This window comes from Desmodus rotundus, chromosome 4 (assembly GCF_022682495.2).
Source record: "Desmodus rotundus isolate HL8 chromosome 4, HLdesRot8A.1, whole genome shotgun sequence".
In the NCBI taxonomy this organism is placed as follows: Eukaryota; Metazoa; Chordata; class Mammalia; order Chiroptera; family Phyllostomidae; genus Desmodus; species Desmodus rotundus.
In genome coordinates this window covers 131,503,779-131,525,034 of record NC_071390.1, presented here as the reverse complement: position 1 = coordinate 131,525,034, position 21,256 = coordinate 131,503,779, and the positions used below count along the sequence as shown (strand labels likewise).

Sequence of the window (21,256 nt, the reverse complement as noted above, 5' to 3'; positions counted from 1 at the left end):
AATTCAAATTTCTTAAGAGTCCAGAAATTGCATTAAGCATGAAAAGTAATCTCATGGTGTAGTCTTTAGTAAGATATCTGTCTTTTTATTTTTTATTTTATTTTTATTATGTTTTTATTTTTAATCAACGATTTAAAAAATTGAAAAGAGAAAAAAGTTTATAAAATAATATTTATGTAAGTTGTTTAGATATATCACATTTTATAGAAGCTGAGGCTAAGTGATTTGTCCAGGCTTACATAGCCAATAAATGGTAAAAGTCAGGACTCTGAACTGTGTCTTATGACTTTCTAGTATGTGTTCCACTATAGCTATAAGATGCTGATTTGTAAAACTTAATGTGTGACTATTTCCTTTAGTATGTTTACTTACTGGAAAATATTAAACCAGAGTTAATGTATAATTGTAACATCAGAAAGCCTGGGAAGAAGTCTCTTTTGGGAGTAAACTGGTTTTCCTGCTGGCTAATACAAGGTTGGTTCCATATTGTAGTAATTACTCTTGCCTATTTAAGTTTGTAAACTAATCGAGGCATGGATAAATCTTGGCAGTTAATACTTATTGAGTATATGAAAAATGCTTTTGTTAGGATTATGACTCAAAGTAAATTCATGATGTCTTACCACAAAAGCTCAATTCAGCCCATGCTTTCTCCTTGCGACCATGTGATAACCTGGATTCTTCTCATTATGCCACATCTTATTTAATACTCGAAGGGTCCATGAGAAAGAATGGTTGTCAGGTGATAGTGGCCTGAAATTGAAGAAGGACCAGGTGTGTTGGAAGCAGTCAAATGGTATTAAATATAAAATTAAAATGTCAAAGATACAATATCTATATATATTTGTAGAATCTTCTACCACTTTTTAGTTCTTGTAGTTCAGTCTTTGTCTTGGGCCTAGAGTTTAATGCTTCAATATTTTGCCTTTTAGGTAGAGTGCGGAGCTTAAGTACTTCACTTTGGTCATTGACACACTTGACAGCGCTGCACCTAAATGACAATTACCTTAGTCGCATTCCACCTGATATTGCCAAGCTTCATAATCTGGTTTACCTGGATCTGTCATCCAATAAACTCAGAAGTTTACCAGCAGAACTAGGAAACATGGTGTCTCTCAGGTGAGGAAATATTATAGATATGACTCACTATATGAAATTCTAAATTTACCAAATAAAAAAATTATAGGATGTTACTCATCTTACAGTAGTGTTTCCATATGTGTTTCCAAGATAATTGGTATCAATTGCCCAGGCACAGTGTTTGAGTTGGCCTTCCTTGACATTTCTTTTTCTTCTTTTAAATTTGGAGGTTTGAGATAAAAATGTGCTTGTATTACCAAGTTCTTTTGACAGACTTGAGGTGGGGTGGAACTATTGTAAAATACTGACTTTAGGCTCAACTATATGATCGTAAGACTAAATCAGCAATAATTGGGAAAATACATTGTGCTTCTTAGTAAGACTTTTAGGAACATCTCTCTGTTTTATCTAATACTTATATATAACTTATTAAGGAAATCTTAAAATCTGATAAATGGATTTATTTCTGGTTCTTCAGGGTTCTTTAAGAATGCATAGGAGAAATTTTGGTGGCAATCTTAAGATATTTTATAAACATTCCCAATACAAACAAGGATTGCTTTTCTATATTGTTTATAAGCTGAGTAATTCTTTTAAAAAATTTTTGCCCTATGTTTAAAATTAAACATTGTTTTAAAATCTTGTTTCTCATCATCCCCTTACTGTATGTTTTTGTTGGTTTTCTACTTTTTAAGAGACTTTTTAGTCATCTAATAAGAGAACTGTGTATTTTTTCTACAGTCTGAGCAAAATTTTATAATCATAAACTGAGACCTTATCTATGCTATCTTATTATTTGTCCTACCTTACGTTGTTGTTATTGTTTTTTTTTTAATTCTCACCTGAGGACATTTTTTTCATTGTTTTAGAGAGAGAGGAAGGGGTGGGGGTGGGAAGAGAAAGAACATTGATTGGTATGCATCCTGACTGGGAGATCAAACCTGCAGCCTGGGGATGTGTCCTGATGGGGAATCAAACCTGCAACCTTTCAGTCTATGGGTCGATGGTCCAACCAACTGAGATATACCAGCCAGGGTTATACTATCTTATGCTTTATTTTTGTGTTTATGTTCTATGTCAGTGATTGTTCATCATAGTATCTTGATGTAATATATTTGTAATCAGTTATAAAAATTGATACAGGTGATTGGCTAATAATTATAGTTAAATTCTGAACTTTAAAAAGCTTTTTTCTATTAATTAGACTAGGTTCAAGGATATTTGTTGTTTTGGACCATAAGAGTATCTGTCACTCTGATCTGATAGGCATTTGGATAAGAGAGAAAGGATAGATTTACCCTGAAAATAATATACAGTTCCTACACTGTTATTAATCTGTGCTAGATAATAGTGTAAATTATAGAAACATTGTTAACAGTTGTGGCAGTTACACATTTTGTAGCACTTTAGTATTACATAACAGTTTTAGATATGTATATAGAAATGTGCTTTGAATATAAACATCACTGAAAGTATGTTAGAGGGAGGATTAAGAAAAAAATTGTAAATATCAACAAAGCTTGACAAATTCAACTAAAGCAATTTTTTTTTAAACAGGGAATTGCTTTTAAATAACAATCTGTTACGGGTTTTGCCTTATGAACTTGGTCGGCTCTTCCAGCTACAAACTCTAGGTTTGAAAGGTGAGTAACTTTTAAAAAATGTAGCATTAACACTCAGTATTGAGATTTTCTGAGTCTTTTAAAGACTTAAGTTACAATATAGATCATGTTTTAGTGCTTTCTTTTGAAAGAAAAGTGGTTCCTTGGTATTGAGTTGAACTTCAGGATTTCAGCATGCTGCCATCATTTTAACAAATTTTTATGGGGAAGTGTTTTGTTATATTTTTATATTTTACCTTTAACTTTTTATAATCCTAAAATGTCTTAGAAGAGGCATTTCAAGTTAACACTAGTTTTTCTATTGTCTTTATTATTATTTTTTTTAATGAATAACATAATGGAGTTAACTTTAGCTGGAATAGCTCATGTCAGGTCCTGTTAGAGTAGATAGATAAAATAGCATTGACAAATTAAATATATGATCATATGAGGGAAAACATTATAACAGTAAAAATGAACTATACCTAGTAAGTATAATTATTCTAAATAAAATGTTTTAATCTGACACTTACCTCTGATAATCTTATGTCAGTTAGTTTGAGGTTAAAGTCATAATCATTTTATAGTGACATAAATACTGAAATTTGTATAATTTTCTCTTATGGCATGAAAGGGTTTATTTTAAATTCAGAGGATAAGTACAGATATACTGTATTGCTTAGACATTTTTTCTTTTTTTTAAATTATATTGTTTATTATAGTTGTCCCTGCTTTTTTCCCTTTGCCCACGTCTACCCAGCCACCCCCCTTCATCAGGCAATCCCCATACCATAGTCCATGTCCCTGAGTCATGCATAAATGCTCTTTGGCTAATCCCTTCACCTTCTTTCATCCAATCTTCCTCTCTCCCTCCGCAGTGACAGTGGAGCAGTATTGGTTAAACATTTCATTCTATGCACATGAGGAATGAAAATTAATCAAAGCCATATAAAGTATACGCTTTCATGTACTTTGTTTTCTTCCTTCAAAGATTATTTGAGTGTCCATGAACATGTTTTGTTTGCAGTTGCTTATTCATATAATGGAACATTAAAAATTAAACTTGAATAAGAGTGGAAAAAATTCTGACATTGTTGGTTGAAATGATAGAAATGGTGTTAGGCTTCCTTATACAGTTAACCCTTTGTAAATCGGATAATTATAAGAGTGGTTAAGTCTTATTTTCTTGGTTTCTCCGTAGAATTTTTTGAATTTTTTAAAGTTATGTGTGAAGTGGAAAAATATTTTCTTGAGAATTAACCGAAGGCACGTGAAATTTAACTGTTGGGATATTTTACCTAATTCTGTATACTCTATATCTTATTTTTATAAATATGGTTGAAACAGCTGTCCAGCTAGAGTTGGAGTGGAAGTAGGTCTGTTCCTTTCTAAAAATAATTATGCAGTGGTTGTCATTTTTTTTGTAATCTTAGATTTATGAAGTATAAAAGTCATACTTTTTTACTGATTATAATTAATTATTTTTGTTTCTAAGAATAACCATTTTAACATCAATCAGAACAGCCATTTTCTTCCTTGTAATATTGATAGAGAACATATCAGTGATAAATGAATAATTTACTATTGAATCCAGTGGACTGACCTTTTGTACTGCATTTAACATTCTTGAAAAAGCACATATTACTGTTTCATAACTCTATTCCATTCTATCTCATATATAACATGTTCCCAGAAAATTTATATTAAGTATCAACTGAATGAATCATTCTGAATATCTATTATCTTCTTAGTCCTTCATTCTATTTTACTGGTCAAAATGTTAGTCTTCTAAATTACGGTAGCCTTTGGATACCTGAAACCAATGATAATTCCAACCCCTGTATATACTATTTTTTCCTATACATACATTCCTGTGATAAAGTGTAATTTACAAATTAGGCACAGTAAGAGATTAGCAACTACTAATAAAATAGAACAACTATAAAAACACTGCAATCAAAGCTATATGAATGTAGTCTCAAAATATTTTATTGTGCTGTACTTACCTTTTCACTTAATGGAAGCACATTATGGTTTCTCTTGGGCACATCTGAATTGTAAGGAGCACTAGTCTTGTGCATTGGGGCCATTTTTAAGTAAAATAAGTGGTACTTGGACACAAGAACTGTGATACCTCATCAGTTGATGTGATAACTGAGACGGCTGCTAACAGACAGGTAGTATATGCACCATGGATACAGGAGACAAAATTCATGATCAGGATGGGATAGCACGAGATACCATCATGCTGCTTAGATGGTATGCAGTGTAAAACTTATTAACTGTTTATTTCTAGAATTTTCCATTTCATATTTTTGAACCTCAGTTTACCAGCATGCCACTGAAGCTGTAATAAGAGGGAGACTATTGTACTTTGTTTGGCCTTTGATCCCAGTGCCCTTTTGTCTACTGATTCACAGTTAAAATCTCTTCTTAGACCTGTAGTCTTTTAGATGAGGCATCAGCTCTGCTTCACCACCCTTAGCTCCACTTTGTTCGTGTCTATTGATAAATTCCTTTTCATGAAATTTTAGTTTGTTTTATGGTAAATACCTATATGCAGCCCTTTTCTCTTCTATGAGAGTCTGTTTATCTGGCAGTGCCACTTTCTGTTCAGATGATCCAGTACAGAAGAGTTAGGACCTTTTAGAAATGAAAGAAAATCGGAGCCCTTTCTGCCTTCTTTCAAAAGTTAAAGAGGGTAAAAACAAGATTGGTTTTATAAAGCAATTGAAGGAATAAAAGATCCCTTTTTGAACGGTAGCTTTATATTCTTAGGAAGGTAAAACTTGAAATAATTTCTTAATCAGTTTTAATAGCCACATAGTGGTACTTTGTATACAAAAAAGGGGAGGGAATGGAATGAAGCATTTAAATTAGCACTGTGATATATATAAAAGAAACAATGAGCTGCCTCTGAGGTCCATTTTGTCTGAAAATTGAAAAAAGGAGTGCTTTTTTATATTTTCTTGTTTACCTCTGAAATATAGATACTGAAATTTTGATAATGATCTTTATTATCTGGGCTCAACAAGATAATTTTTAGAAATTCTACTTTGATATTTAAGGAATATGTATGAAGGGTAAGTATTTGAAGAGTTAGGATAAAAAGGCCAATTTAAAAACCACACATATGGCTAGTCCAGGCAATTGGAAATGTTTTCTTAAGTCACTTAACAGAAAAATCTGAAGTGTATTAATTTTATGGACAAAAAGGTGTAAGAGCAGTTCTTACACAGTTATTTTAAATAATTTAGAATTTATGTCCTAATGGGTTAAGCAATACTTTTTCTGACATATAGTTGAAAGAGTTGTCTGCAGACATCTTATGTCCCAGTTCATAAAAAATTTAGAACTTCAATAATTGTGCAAAAGTCCAAGTTTCTTCTAAGAATTACTTATCTCCCTTAAAATAAAATGGGATGTGGCAATAGAAGGTTCTTTTACTTGTAAATTTTTTTATTCATGAATTATATAAAAGAATAACCACATGTATTTTAAAGGAAATAAGATGAATGACTATACACTCATTAACTGACGTTCTGAGTACCTTTTTTAAAAATGCACTTTGAAAATCTAATTGTCATTCATAAAGAGTCAAAGTACTTATTTCTGTGTTGAATAATGAAGAGATCTGGAAATCAGTAAGAGAACAATCTATTACAGAGCATATTGATAGTTCATATAAGAGGATACACAAATAGCTATAAAAATATAGGGAGTTGATAACCTTATGCATAATAATAATGCAAATTGAAACCATACTCAGTTTCCACCTATCAGTTTGGAAGAATTCCAAAAATTTTATTAAATAACTGTTGGTGAGATTATTGGGAAGTAGGCATAATCACATCATGTTGTAGACTTTCTGTGCATTTTAAGTTTCCTTTGTGCCTTTTCCTAATAACATCTTCACTACTTCTTTCAGAGGTTAGTACTGTCCTGAATGTGTGTTAGCTATTCCTTTACTTTTCTTTCAGTCATTCAACAGATATTGATGAGCACCTATTATGTGCCAGATATTGGGGTTATATATGTATCTGTTATAGGTGTTCTAACTTTTATATAAATGGAATTGTACTGACTGTAATTTTCTATGACTTGCTTCTTTTTAGCCTTTTTATGATTCAGCCATGTTTATGCATGCATGTAATTGTAGTTTATTTGTTTCATTGCTGTGTTGTATTCTGATATGTAAATATGCTATAATTTATTCTACCATAGATGTTTAGTCCCCCATCCCCTTTTTGGCTATTATAAACAATGCAGCCATGAACATTCTTAGGTGTGTCTCCTATAGATTTCCTAAGAGTAGAATTGTTGGTTTGTAGAGGCCTGTACATCCTTAGCTTTATTGGTAATGCCATAGTGTTTTACGAAGTAGTTATACTAAAATGCACTCCCAAAAGTAATAGAGTTTTCATTTTTCTTTTTTTTTTAAGATTTTATTTATTTACTTCTAGATGGGGGGAAGGAAGGGAGAAAGAGAAATTTCCATGTGTGGTTACCTCTCGTGCACCCCCCACTTGGGGACCTGGCCCACAACCCAGGCATGTGCTCTCTGACTGGGAATCTAACTGATGACCCTTTGGTTCACAGGCCTGCACTCAATCCACTGAGCCACACCAGTCAGGGCACTTTTGTCTATTTTGTATTGTGAATGTCTTATCCCACTCTGTAGCTTTTCTTTATTGGTATCTTTTAATGGATAGATTTGATATTATTATCGTAGTTGAATTTTAAAGCCTTTCATAGTTAGTACATAGTATGTCTTGTTAAATAAATCCTGCCTTTCCCCAGGCCAGAAATACATTTTCCTATATCACCTCCTAAAAGTTTTGTGAAATTTCGCTCTTCACAGTTAATTTTTTTATTCATTTGGAATTGAATTTGAGTATGATATGAGGGGTATAATTTGGGGAGGGGTCTGATTTTTTTTCCTTCTGAATAACCAATTGTCTAAGCAACATTTAGTGAAGAGTTTTCCCTTTTCTCACTGATCAGCAAAGTAACCTCTCATACCAGCTATGTCTAGGTCTGTTTCTAGGATTTTCCATATATCTAATAATCAATTATTAGATATATAATTGAAACCTTACCTTGAATATATTTTTTAAAGTAAAAATTTTAGTAACATTTTTTACTGAGCTGTAGTTTATATTTGGTGAAATTCACCCCTTTCGTGAATGTTGACAGATATATGCAGTTACGATGAGGTGTTGAGATGACTTTTCTTCTTTAGTCTGTTTATATGCTGAGTTATGTTGATAGATTTTCAAATATAAAACCAATCTTCTATTCCCATTTTATTTTTTTATTTTTTCCTTTTTTATTGTATTTTTTCATTACCCTTATTCCCATTTTATTTTTTAACTTTATTTTTATTGTTTATGCTGTTATAGTTCCCAATTTTTCTCCCTTTCTTCACCTCCTCCCAGCCCCACGCTCTCCCTTCCCCAAGCCAGTCCCCATATTGTCTGTGTCCATGGGTTGTACATAAATGTTCTTCCGTTAATCCCTATTTCCGTTTTAAATACTACTTGCTCATTATCTATTCTCTCTTTAATATGTTGTTGGATTTGCTTTGCTAATATTTTCTTCAGGATTTATACATTTATGATGATAATACATACTGTTTTATAACATTTTTCTTACAATGTCTTTGGTTTGATTTGAAGATACTGCTGCCCTCTTAAAATGAGTTGGAAAGTGTTTTTAACACTTCTATTTTCTGGAAGAGTTTGCATATATTTGTATTACTGTATTTTAAAATGATCAGTTAAGTTGGTCCGAAGGTTGTGGGTTATTGTTAAACTGATTAAAATGATCAGTTAAATTTTCCAGTGAAACCATATGGGTCTAGAGTTTTCTTTGTTGCAATGTTTTAAACTAGTAATTCAATGTTTTTCACTGATACAGGACATTGTGGTTATCCTTAGTACAGCCACTCCAGCTTGATTTTGGTTATTGTTTGCATGGCATACCTTTACGTTCAACCTCTTTGTGCCTTTGAATCTATAGTGTATCTCTTGTGGACAGGATATAGTGAATTATGTTTTATTATTTATCCTGCTAACCTCTGCTTTTTAATCAGCATTTAATCCACTTTTAATGTATTTACTGATACATTAAATCAGTAAGGTAGGATGTATGTCTGACATTTTGCTGTTTGTTTTTTATGTCTGATATCCTTTTTGTTTCTTTGTTCCTCAATTAATGACTATTATGAAATGGATATTTTCCAGTGTACCAATTAAATTTCCTTGTTTCTTTTGCTATATTATTTTATTTTTTCAGTGGTTACCCTGAAAATTACAATTAACATCTTAATTTAGAGCAATCTAACATGGATTAATATCAACTTACCATCAATAATATTAAAAAAGGCCATGGCCAGGTGGCTCTTATATGAGTAAAGTTGTCTCTTATAAGAATAAAAAGAGTAAGAAACAAAAATTACATTTAAATTGTCTTTTGTATGTATCTATGTAGTTACCTTTACTAGTACTCTTTATTTTTTCATATGGATTCAAGTTACTGTCATTGTCCTTTTATTTCATTCTGAAGGAATCCCTTTGGTATTTCTTGTAGTGATATGTCTGTTAGTGATGTACTCACTCAATTCGTGTTTATCTGAGAATGTCTTAATTCTTTATTTTTGAAGGCTATTTTTGCTACATACAGAATTTTGGTGTACAGTTCTTTTTTCTTTTCAACTTTGAATATGTCATTCTACTGTCTTTTGGCCTTTATGGGTTTTGATGAGAAATCAGCCATGTTGATCTTATTGAGGATCTGTACATGAGTCACTCCTTTTGCATTGATTTCAAGATTCTGTTTGTCTTTGACTTCCCACAGTCTTGCTACAGTTTGCCTGGGTGTGGATCTCTTTCATTTTAATTTACTTGGAGTTTGTTCAGCTTTTTGGATGCGTATATTGTTTATCAAATTTGAGATGCTTTTGGCCACTATATACTCAAAAATTTTTTCTGTATTTTTCTTGCTTCCTCTTCTGGGATTTCTATTATGCTTCTGCTGGTACATTTGATGTGTTGTTTGACTGTATAACCTCAATTTGAAATTTCACAGATCCTTTCTTTTTCCTGTCTAATATTGCTCTTGAGCTCTTTTATTGTATTTTTTAACATCATAATTTTAATTTTGTTCTTTTTTATAATTTCTATTTTTTAATATTCTTTATTTGGTGGGACACTATTCTTAAATGTTTAATTCTTTAGACATGATTTTCTCTAGCTATTTGAACATATTAAAATATTGTATTTTTAAAGTCTTTTCCAGTAAGTCCTTGCTGTGGTTTTTATTGTCCTTGGGGACAATTTATATTAATTGCATTTCCCCCCCTGTGTGTATGGGACATACTCTCTTATTTCTTTGCATGCTTCATTATTTTTTCAGTTAAGAACTAGACATTTTAAGTAATGTGGCAACTCTGAAATCAGAATCTCTCTCCTTCTCAGTGTTGTTTGTTGTTGCTACTTTGTTGTTTGTTGCCTTACTGGCCTTATAACTGATTCTGTGAAGTTTGTATTCTTTACCGTGTATGGCCATTGAGCCCTTTTTAAATTTATTTTAAAAGATTTTATTTATTTATTTTTAGAGAGAAGGGGAGGGAGAGAGGGAGATGAACAATGATGTAAGAGAGAAACATCAATGGTTGCCTCTCGCCCCATCTGGGGACTGAACCCTGTAGCCTAGGCTTGTGCTCCAACCAGGAATCAAACTAGTGACTTTTTGCTTTGTGGGACAACACCCAACCGAGCCATACCAGGCAGGGCAAGCCCTTCATTTAATTTGGTGGTCAGAGATTTCCTTAAATGCCCAGAACCAATAAATCTTCCACTTTTGGCTAAGTGATTCTGTGTGTGTTTTGGAATGCCTGAGTACACCTTCAGTACTCAGCCAGGAAGTTTGTAAGTCTGCCTTAGCCTTCACTTTATATTTGTGCATAGCCTGAAGGTCAGAAAGTGGTGATAGGCTAGGCTGTTTTTAGTTTTTTCCTAAGCATGTGTGTAGTGCTCCATATACATATGGTCTTCTGGCTTCCCCCAAATATGTAAGAGCTTTTCAAAGCCCCTATTGGTACCTTATTTCCAAGCTTTTAAGTTTTTTGGGTAGTCTATTGTTTGCTTCATTTGCTTCCAATGACGTCAGGTAGCCAGAAAGTTAAAACATTTTTCATTAATGGTTTCCTCAAACATGCTCCCAAAACCTTTCTCTCCCCTCTAGTAGAAGTCTTTTTTGGCATTTGGCAAGAGTCAAGGAACAAGCACTCAGGTCAGATAAAGGCCAGTCTTTGAAAATGAGACTTCGAAAGTCTGCAGCTTGGCTTTGGTTTTGGTAGCTGCCTTGGCACTGAAGGGACCAGGAGAAGTTAAAACTCCACAAATCACGGTTTTTACCCATATTGGTCTTTTTTCCTGAGTAAATACTCCCTGGATTGCTGCAATCATTTGGTTAATTTCCAGAGTTCTGAGGTAGTTGATTCTGACAATTTTTGCTTGTTGTTGTTGTTACTGCTTTTATGAAGGGACAAATTTTTGGAGGTTCTTACTTTGCCATTTTTTCCACATTTTTTATCCATTTCTTTTTGAGTGAGTTATGGTAATTTCTGTCTTTCAAGGAATTTGTTCATTTCTTCTAAGTTGTTGAATATATAGGCGTATTTTTTTAATACTCCTTTTTCTTTTACTGTCTAATGGGCTGTTCCCTCTTTGATTCTTAATATTTATAATTGTGTCTTTTTGTCCTGGTCAAAGATAGGTTTATCAATTTATTGCCTCTTTTTCAGAGTTCAATGTTTTGGGTTCAGTAGTAATCTCTTGTTTTTCTATTTTAAGTTTTATTGATTTTTTTCTCTCTTCCTTCTGGTTTCTTTGGGGATCATTTGCTCTTATTGTTTCAGATTCTTAATATTGAAATTAGATAATTGATTTTAGATCTTTATTTTGTAATGTAACCATTAATGCCATAAATTTTGCTCTAAACACCAAGTTAGCTGCATCCTGCAAATTTAGATAATGTGTTTTTTATTTTAATTTAGTTAAAACATTTTAAATTCCCATGTGACTTGTTTGACCCATGGATAATGTAGAAGTATGATATTCATGTGCAATTGAATGCATATTTTTCTGTTTTTGAGTAGAATATTATATAAATATCAGTCAAGTTGGTGTACAGTATCATTCTGGTCTTCACCTTTACTGATTTACTGATAGTTCTGTTCTTTATGTCTACAGCTCCAATTAATGTATATTAAGATTTTTTATTCTAATGATCTTTTACTCTCTCATGTTTTACATCTTTTTGATTCTTAGTGATGCCTTTTGGGTAATTTCTGTGGTATTTTTTCTTTTCACTAATTTTGTTTTCAGCTGTATGTAATCTACTGCCTAATTCATTCATCATATTTTTCCCTACACTTTATTGAGTATACTAAAGTTATGCAGCTTGACTAATTTTGATAAAATTTACACACATGTAACCACTGCCTTACTCAAGATATAAAGCATTTTGTCACCCCAGAACAGTTCCTTTTCCGGCTTTCAATGTTGTTGGAAACTGCTAACTAGATTTTTCACTGTAGTTGTACAATTTTCCACACCCACCAGCAATTTCTGAGAATTTCAAGCACTGCACATTTCTTTCTAACATTTTGTAATTTTATCCATTTTGGTGGCTGGGTATTGCATTGAAGATTTTGTTTGTTTTTTTAATACCTAGAACCTGCATTTATGGAATTTCCATGGGTTTTGTTTTTTCAAATCTCTTTGCCAGACTATTGCATGCTTGTCTTAACAAATACCACCTTTATTTCTTAAGTGAGTATATAGACTGTTAACAATATCTTGTCTTTTGGTAAGAGTAGGATAAATCTGTATTCTTAGTACTCAGATATCCTTGATCAGTATCATTAAAAAATTCTTTTTCTTTATTGTTGTTCAGGTACAGTTGTCTCCATTCCTCCGCTCCCCCACCTCACCTACCCCTATCTCCCATCCTCAGTCCTTACTTTCATCTCACATTTTACTAACTCATCTTGGTAACAGGTTTTCTTGTTAACTTGAAATATCTTCCTTTTCTCATATGTAATATAAACATTCCAACTAGGATGACTCTTCTTCTCTTTTATATCATTCATTCTTTCTCATAGGCTTTTTGTTTTTCACTTAAAATATTGTCCTCAAAGATAAATATAGAACCTATAATGGGTTACTTCAAGTGTCAAGTTGTGATATTACCTAAGAATGGACCAAGATTAATATTTATATGATTATTTGTATGTATACATGTGATTTTCACAAACAAATGATAAGGATATAATATAAATAGTGGCATGTGGGCAAAATAACTCTTGAAGTTTTTCTTTATGAATATCAGAGCATTTCTTTTTTTTGATATATTTATTGATTATGCTATTACAGTTGTCCCATTCCCCCCCCACTCCACTCCATCCTGCCTACCCCCTCCCTCCCACATTCCCCCCCTATAGTTCATGTCCATGGGTCATACTTATAAGTTCTTTGGCTTCTACATTTCCTACACTATTCTTACCCTCCCCCTGTCTATTTTCCACCTATCATTTATGTTACTTATTCTCTGTACCTTTCCCCCCTCTCTCCCCCTCCCAATCCCCTATTGATAATCCTCCATGTGACCTCCATTTCTGTGGTTCTGTTTCTGTTCTAGTTGTTTGCTTAGTTTGCTTATGTTTTTGTTTTAGGTGTGGTTGTTAATAACTGTGAGTTTGCTGTCATTTTTACTGTTCATATTTTTTATCTTCTTTTTCTTAGGTAACTCCCTTTAACATTTCATATAATAATGGCTTGGTGATGATGAACTTCTTTAACTTGACCTTATCTGAGAAGCACTTTATCTGCCCTTTCATTCTAAATGATAGCTTTGCTGGATACAGTAATCTTGGATGTAGGCCCTTGCCTTTCATGACTTGGAATACTTCTTGCCAGTCCCTTCTTGCCTGTAAGGTCTCTTTTGAGAAATGAGCTGACAGTCTTATGGGAACCCCTTTGTAGGTAACTGTGTCCTTTTCTCTTGCTGCTTCTAAGATTCTCTCCTTATCTTTAATCTTGGCTAATGTAATGATGATGTGCCTTGGTGTGTTCCTCCTTGGGTCCAGCTTCTTTGGGACTCTCTGAGCTTCCTGGACTTCCTGGAAGTCTATTTCCTTTGCCAAATTAGGGAATTCTCCTTCATTATTTGTTCAAATAAGTTTTCAATTTTTTGTTCTTCCTCTTCTCCTTCTGGCACCCCTATAATTCGGATGTTGGAACGTTTAAAGATGTCCTGGAGGTTCCTAAGCCTCTCCTCATTTTTCCGAATTCTTGTTTCTTCATTCTTTTCTGGTTGGATGTTTCTTTCTTCCTTCTGGTCCACACCATTGATTTCAGTTTCCTTCCCATCAGTATTGGTTCCCTGTACATTTTCCTTTGTTTCTCTTAGCATAGCCTTCATTTTTTCATCTAGTTTTCAACCAATTTCAACCAATTCTGTGAGCGTCTTGATAACCAGTGTTTTGAACTGTGCACCTGATAGGTTGGCTATCTCTTCCTCGCTTAGTTGTATTTTTTCTGGAGCTTTGAAGTGTCCTGTCATTTGGGCCTTTTTTTTTTTTTTTTTTTTTTTTTTTTTTTTTTTTTTTGGTCTTGGCGCTTCTGTTTCTTAAAGGGGCAGAGCCTTAGGTGTTCCCAGGGTGGGGCGGGGTAACGCTGGTTGCTGCGCTGTGACGCTGTACGTGGGGGAGGGGCCGAGAGGGAGCAATGGCAGCTGCTCCACTCTCCACTGGATTTCAGTCACTCCCTCGGCTACCCACAATCAAATTGGGCCCCTCTGGTGCTGGTTCCCAAGTGGGTGGGCTTGTGCACACTCTAGGCCCCCGGGGGTCTCTCCAGCGACCTCTCCTATGAGGCTGGGAGTCTCTCCTGCTGCCGCCCCAGCCCCCCATGGGCGTTTTCAATCAGAGGTTTGAGGCTTTATTTCCCAGCGCTGGAGCCCTGGGTTACGCAGTCTGCTTCGCTCCCCACCGTTCATCCTGGTTTATCTGTGTGCGAATGTGGGGCTGCGGGGTGCTACCCGCTGCTCTGCCTGCCCCGTTCTCTGCCACTCTGAGTCGGGCCCTCTCTGTTTATCTGTGTGCGAATGTAGGGCCGCAGGGTCTGCTAGTGGTCAGGCTGCCTGCCCCTTTCATCCCACACTCGGCCAGTCTCGGTCCCACCACAGTCACACGAGTCCTCTCTGCGCGGGTGCCCGTCTCTGCCCCTCCTACCAGTCTGGATGTATGTTTCTTTTTTATCTCCTTGGTGTCGGACTTCCTTGCTGTTCGATTTTCTGTCAGTTCTGGTTGTGGGAGGAGGCGCAGTGTGTCTGCCTACGCCGCCATCTTGGTTCTCCCAGAGCATTTCTTTAAATTCACATTATTTATGTTTAGATTAAATATAGTAAAATTCACTATAGAAAATTATGTTTTTTGGTCTGGTCTTACTAATATAAGTCTTACATATTGTATTTTTGTCTCCTGCTTTAGGCAATCCTTTATCACAGGATATTCTCAATTTATACCAGGACCCAGATGGAACCCGAAAGCTACTGAACTTTATGCTTGACAATCTTGCAGGTAACTATTAGTGCCAAAGCAATAAACTCTACAGATATTACTATTAATTAATATGTTACATTTTACTTAAGAGCATCTGACCATTTTTTATAAGTGCTTATAGGTATGTAATTCCTGCCATTATATCCTGGGGTAGTGGGATATTCTTCTTTTCCTACACTGAATGCTTTTTCTATTAACCAAGCAATATGTAAGGAACTTTAGTTTCATTATCTCCTTTAATCTTTCTAAGAACCTAGGAGGTAGGAATTTTTACTGGCATTGTATAGGCAAATTCTGAGATTCAGAAAGTAAAGCAGTTTATCCAACACAGCTAGCTAATGACCTCTGTGAACCCAGGACATCACTTCTCTTTTGGTTAGAATTTACACTTTATTTTTTCAGTTCTTTCATATTTAACCTTTCTGCTCCCCTCTATGTTAGTATTTCCTTCTGTTTTCTTGTTTTAAGTTTATTTTGTTCTCTTTCTTCTTCAGCATAACAACTAAGATTGTTGATTTGAGACCTTTCCTTTTATATTAATGTAAGCATGTAGCATTATAAATGTACCTTGCAGATCTATTTTAGTTGCATTCCACAAATATTGATATGTTGTATTTTTTATTTCCATTCTGTTTAATGTACTTTTTAAAAATTCTCTTTGAGCCCTGGCTGGTGTGGCTCAGTGGATTGAGTGCCAGCCTGCAAACTGAAAGGTCACAGGTTTGATTCCCAGTCAGGCCACATGCCTGGGTTGCAGGCCAGGCCCCCATTTGGGGCGTGCAAGAATCTGATGTTTCTCTCCTCTCTTTCTCCGTCCCTCCCTCTCTCTAAAAATAAATAAGTAAAATCTTTTAAAAATGTTTACTTTGATTCTTTGTCTTTGACTCATGGATTATTTACAAGTGTTTACTTTCCTATTGTATTTTATTATTGTTTGAGTAATTTACTGAGGTTTGTATTTTGAAGCTTTGTTGTTTGTTAGATACATACTTAGGATTGCTACATTTTCCTGGTGGCTTGATCTTTTCTATCATTATGTAATGACCTTCTTCTTTGTTTCTAGTATTTACTGTGCTCTTACGTATACTTTATCTGATAATAATATAACTACTCTGACTTTTTTGTTTAATGTGGGTATAGTCTTTTTTCATCCTCATACTTATAGACAGCATACAGTTGAGTCATGTATCGTGTTTTGTTATCTATCCATCAAGATTCAACTCTTATAATTTGTGTATTGAAACCATTTACATACAGTTTAATTGTAAATATATGTAACTTAAGTCTACCATTTTAGTACTTCTTTTCTGATTGTTTCCTGTCTTTCCTCTTCCTTTGTTTATCTCTTCTTGTTTTCCTTTGGATTACTTAAACATATTTTAGGATTCTATTTTTTTTTTGCTGTTTTTGAGTACATTTTCTTTATAATTTTTTTTCTTTATAATTTTCTTAGTGGTCGCTCTAAATATCACAACTTAGCATAGTGTACTGATAATGGTATTTTATCATGCAAGTGAATTATTGATGCCTTACTTCCATTTATGTTTCTACAACCTTCCCACTTTTAAATATACAAGAGGGGATCCCCCCAAAAAGACAGAATTTATTTTTTTTTAAATTGTGTATTTGTTCTTACATGTTTAAACTTAAGTCACCTTCAAAGTACTCTCCGTTTGATGCCATACACCTATTGAAGTGTTTTTTCCACTGCTCAAAACAGTTTTTGTAATCGTGTTGTATTGATTATGTTCTTACAGTTGTCCTAATTTTTCCCCCTTTTCCCCTCTCCACCCAACACCCCCTATTCCCTCAGGCAATCCCCACAACTTTGTTCATGTCTGCTAGTCATGTGTATAAATTTTGTGGCTACTCCATTTCCTATATTGTACTTTACGTCCCCGTGGCTATTCTGTAAAACTACCAATTTGTGCTTCCTAATTTGAACTTGTTGATTTGGATGCCTTTTATTAGTGTTTCTGGCATTTCGTTTTTATATCAGCAAAATGTTTCCCTTTACAGACTTTTTCATTCAAGGAAACAAATGAAAAGAAAAGTGGCTCGGGGTGAGATCGGGTGAATAGGGAGAGTGGGGCACGGGGGTTATGCTGTTTTTTGGTCAAAAACTGCTGAACACTCAGTGCAGTGTGGGAAGGTGCACTCAGACATCACCCATCATGAAATGGTCAAACATGTTGAAAGAGTCTTCAAAAAAAATTCACCGAAGCCCAGTGCAGCCTCTCACAACAACGCCAGCTGGTACATGGTACAGATGGGTTCCTAGAACACTCACCTAGCAAAAGAAGCCTGTACTACAAGAGACCCATCCTCTAGAAGATAATTCCAGTATTTTGGGTTCTCCCCAGTTGTCTCTGGTGTTTTCCCTACCTATACTGAGGGCCACACAGATGTGATTTTTGCTTCAACCATCATCGTAAGAAGCTCATGTGGAGAAGAATGATCTGTTAACTCCTATTTTTTTTACTTGTTCCTTGTTTTTTCTTTTTGATATTCTAATTCTGTTATTCTTTTCTTTCTGCTAAGAGAGGTTCCTTTAGCCATTCATTTCTCAAGGACAGATCTGCTAGCAACAAAGCCTCTTAGTTTTCTTTTGATAACATCTTTATTTCCCCTTGATTTCTGAAGGATAATTTTATTGAATACAGAATTTGTGTTTGATGCTTTTCTTTCAGCACTTAAAAAATGGTGTACCAATTTCTCTGGCCACCATGTTTTCAGAAAAGAAGCCTATTGTTCCCTTATTGGTAAGGTGTAATTTCTGTCTGATGTGCTTGAGAGTCTTTGTGTTTAATTTTCAGTTTAATTATAATGTGTCTTGGTATGGATTTGTTTGGGTTTATTCTACTTGAAATTTGCTTACCTTCTTAAATTTGTAGATATATGTCATTTACTAAATTTGGGAATTTTTAGTCATAGTCTCTTAAGAAAATTGTTTAAATCTACATCCTTTCTCCCCTTCTTCTGGTCTGTGATTATATGAATTTAGAGCTTTTGTGATAGTCCCACAGGTCTCAAGTTTCATTTACTTTTCTTTTTTTAGTTTATTTTCTTTTTATTCATATTAAATAAATTCTATTGATTCTTAAATTCAATCATTTTATCTTTTTAAACCTTTATTATTGTTCCTTTTCTGTGAATTTTGTTATTTTGTTTATTGTATTTTTTCAGTTCAATAATTGCAGTTTGGTCCTTTTTATTTTTATATGTTTATTTTTCATTTTGAAAGACCTTTTAATTTTCGGGAGAACAGAAATAAAGCAAGACATTAAGATATCTAGGACCTTAGGAGGGTTGTGAATTAGAAGCATAGTATATGGGATGCATCCTTTCTCGTACTGGGCAGAAATATGGCCTCTGCCCTTGGCCATGGAGAGAACACTTCTCTCCATTCAGGTGGCTGCTCTGGCTGCCCAAGATACAGTGGGCTGAAAATACTCTGCTTTTAGTGAGGGAGGCTGATGTCCCAGACATCCAGGCTTAAGGCCAAAGCACCATTTATTTTACAAACAACACTTAAAATTCTCATGGTTCTGGGGACCTGATGTCGGGATCAAGGTGTTGGCAGGGTTGGTTCCTTCCTGGAGGCTCAGTGAAGAATCTGTTGTAGGTTTCACTCTGAGTTCTTTGGGGACACCTCAAAGTCTTGGCATTTGTTGGTTTGTGGCTGCTTTGCCCCCCAATCTCTGACCCCATTGTCACATGGCTTCTGAGTGCCCAATTTGGTCCTTTTTAAAACATGTAACTTGGGCTTCCTTGCTGGGGGTTTCTTTATTCTTATTTGTCTCAAGAGAATTTGTAATTATTTCCAGAAGCAGCTTTACCATGGCTGCTATAAAATCTGTCAGATTATTTCAACATCTGGATTATCTCTGTTGGTGTTTGTTGGAGTCTTGTGTAAGTAGTGATTTTCCTGATCTTTGGTGTGACCAATAATTTTCAGTTGTACCTTGGATACTTGGAATATTATGTTAGGGGATTCCTGTTGATTTTTAAATCTCAGTTTTAGCTGGCAGTTGCCCAGTTTAGTTTACCATATAGGTTTTGTCAGCCTTTCAGGTTCATGTTATTCCATTACTGTGAGCAAACCATGCCCAGTGCTGCTGACCCCTGTGAGGTGTGGGATGGTTGGCTCTCTTGGGCTGTGCTAGAGTGGTTGGCATCAGCAACATTGAACCACCCACATTGCCAAAAAAGAAAGGAACAGAGAGGAACTACAAAAACAGCTGGTAAACAATTAACAAAATGGCAGTAAGTACGTGCCTAATAATAATTACATTAAATGGTGAAGAGCTGGAGACAAATATTCCAAGCAAATGGACAGGGGAAAGCTGGGGTACCAGTACTCATATCAGACAAAATAGTCTACAAAAAAAGGACCATAAAGAGACCCAGAAGGTCACTTCATAATACTCAAGGGAAGAATCCACCAAGAAGACTTAAACATTATAAATATATATACACCCAACATAGGAGCACCCAAATACGTAAAGAAAATTTTGGAGGACTTCAAGAAAGATATTGACAGCAACACAATTATAGCAACAAAATTATTTCAACACCCCACTGTGAAAAATGTATACATCTTCCAAACAAAATATCAACAAAGATATTGCAGCATTGAACAATGCTCTAGATCAAATGGACTTAACTGATATATATAGAGCCTTTCATCTCAAAGAAATAATTACATTAAAGGATCATAAGGAACTACTATGAACAATTATATGAGAACAAATTGGATAACCTAGAAGAAATAAATTCCCAGAAACATAGACCCTATCAAGACTGAATTTTGATGAGACAGAATATCTGAATAGACTGATTAATAGTAATCAAAAACCTCCCAACAAGCGAAAGTCCAAGACCAGATGGTGTCACTATTGAATTCTACCAAATATTCAAAGGAGGCTTAACACCAATCTTTCTCAAAGTCTTCCAAATAATAGAAGATGAGGGAATTCTTCCAAACTTACTGTATAATGTCAGCATTACCCTAATACCAAACCAGGCAAGAATGCCCCAAGAAGAGAGAATTATAGGCCAATATCGTTGCAAAAAATCCTCAACTAAATATTAGGAAATGGAATTCAACAATACATTTAATACAGCATGGTCAAGTGGGATTTATGCTAGGTATGTAAAGGTGGTTCACCGTCTACATTAACAAAAGGAAGAATAAAATCAAATGATCATCTCAATAGATGGCAGAAAAGCATTTGACAAATTCAACATGTATTTTATGATAAAAACTCTTAAAGTGGATATAGAGGTAATAAACCTCGAAATAATAAAGGCCATAAATGACAAGCCCACAGCTAACATCACACTTAATGGTGAAAATCTGAAAGCATTTCCTGTAAGAGCAGCAACATGACAAGGATACCAATCTCTCCACTTCTGTGTAACATAATATTGGAAGTCTGAGCAAGAACAGTTAAGAAAGAAAAAGAAATAAAAGACATCCAAATTGTAAAGGAAGGAGCAAAACTGTCACTATTTGCAGATGACATATTATATTTAGAAAATCCTAAAGACTTCGTTAAAAAAAAAAACCTGTTAGAACTAATAAATGAATTCAGTAAAGGTAAAGTATACAAAATCAATACACAAAAGGGCTGCATTTCCATACACAAATAATGAAGTATCAGAAAGGAAAATAAAGAAAACAATCCCATTTATAGTTGCATCAAAAAGAATAAAATACCTAGGAATAAATTTAACCCAGGGTGAAAGACATATATATTGAAGACAATACATTAATGAAAGAAATTGAAGAAGACACAAGTAAGTGGAAATATATTTTGTGTTCATGGATTGGAGGAATCAATATTGTTAAAATGTCCATACTACCCAAGCAATCTACAGATTCAGTGTAAACCCTATCAAAATTACAAATGATATTTTTCAAAGAACTAGAACAATAATC

General features: G+C 34.4%; 1 protein-coding gene across 5 annotated transcripts in view; it reads left to right on the top strand.

The window, feature by feature from the left end:
• The window catches only part of CNOT6L (CCR4-NOT transcription complex subunit 6 like), a 99,556-nt gene that overhangs the window by 39,986 nt on the left and 38,314 nt on the right, over nt 1-21,256 (top strand). For 4 of the 5 annotated variants that reach the window (XM_045184918.3, XM_053923342.1, XM_045184923.2 and 1 more), the window contains exons 3-5: nt 933-1,119; nt 2,638-2,723; nt 15,241-15,330. In XM_045184918.3, the coding sequence (XP_045040853.1) occupies nt 933-1,119; nt 2,638-2,723; nt 15,241-15,330 (363 nt within the window). The remainder of the gene's footprint in view (nt 1-932; nt 1,120-2,637; nt 2,724-15,240; nt 15,331-21,256) is intronic. The other variant, XM_053923343.2, reaches the window with a different exon arrangement.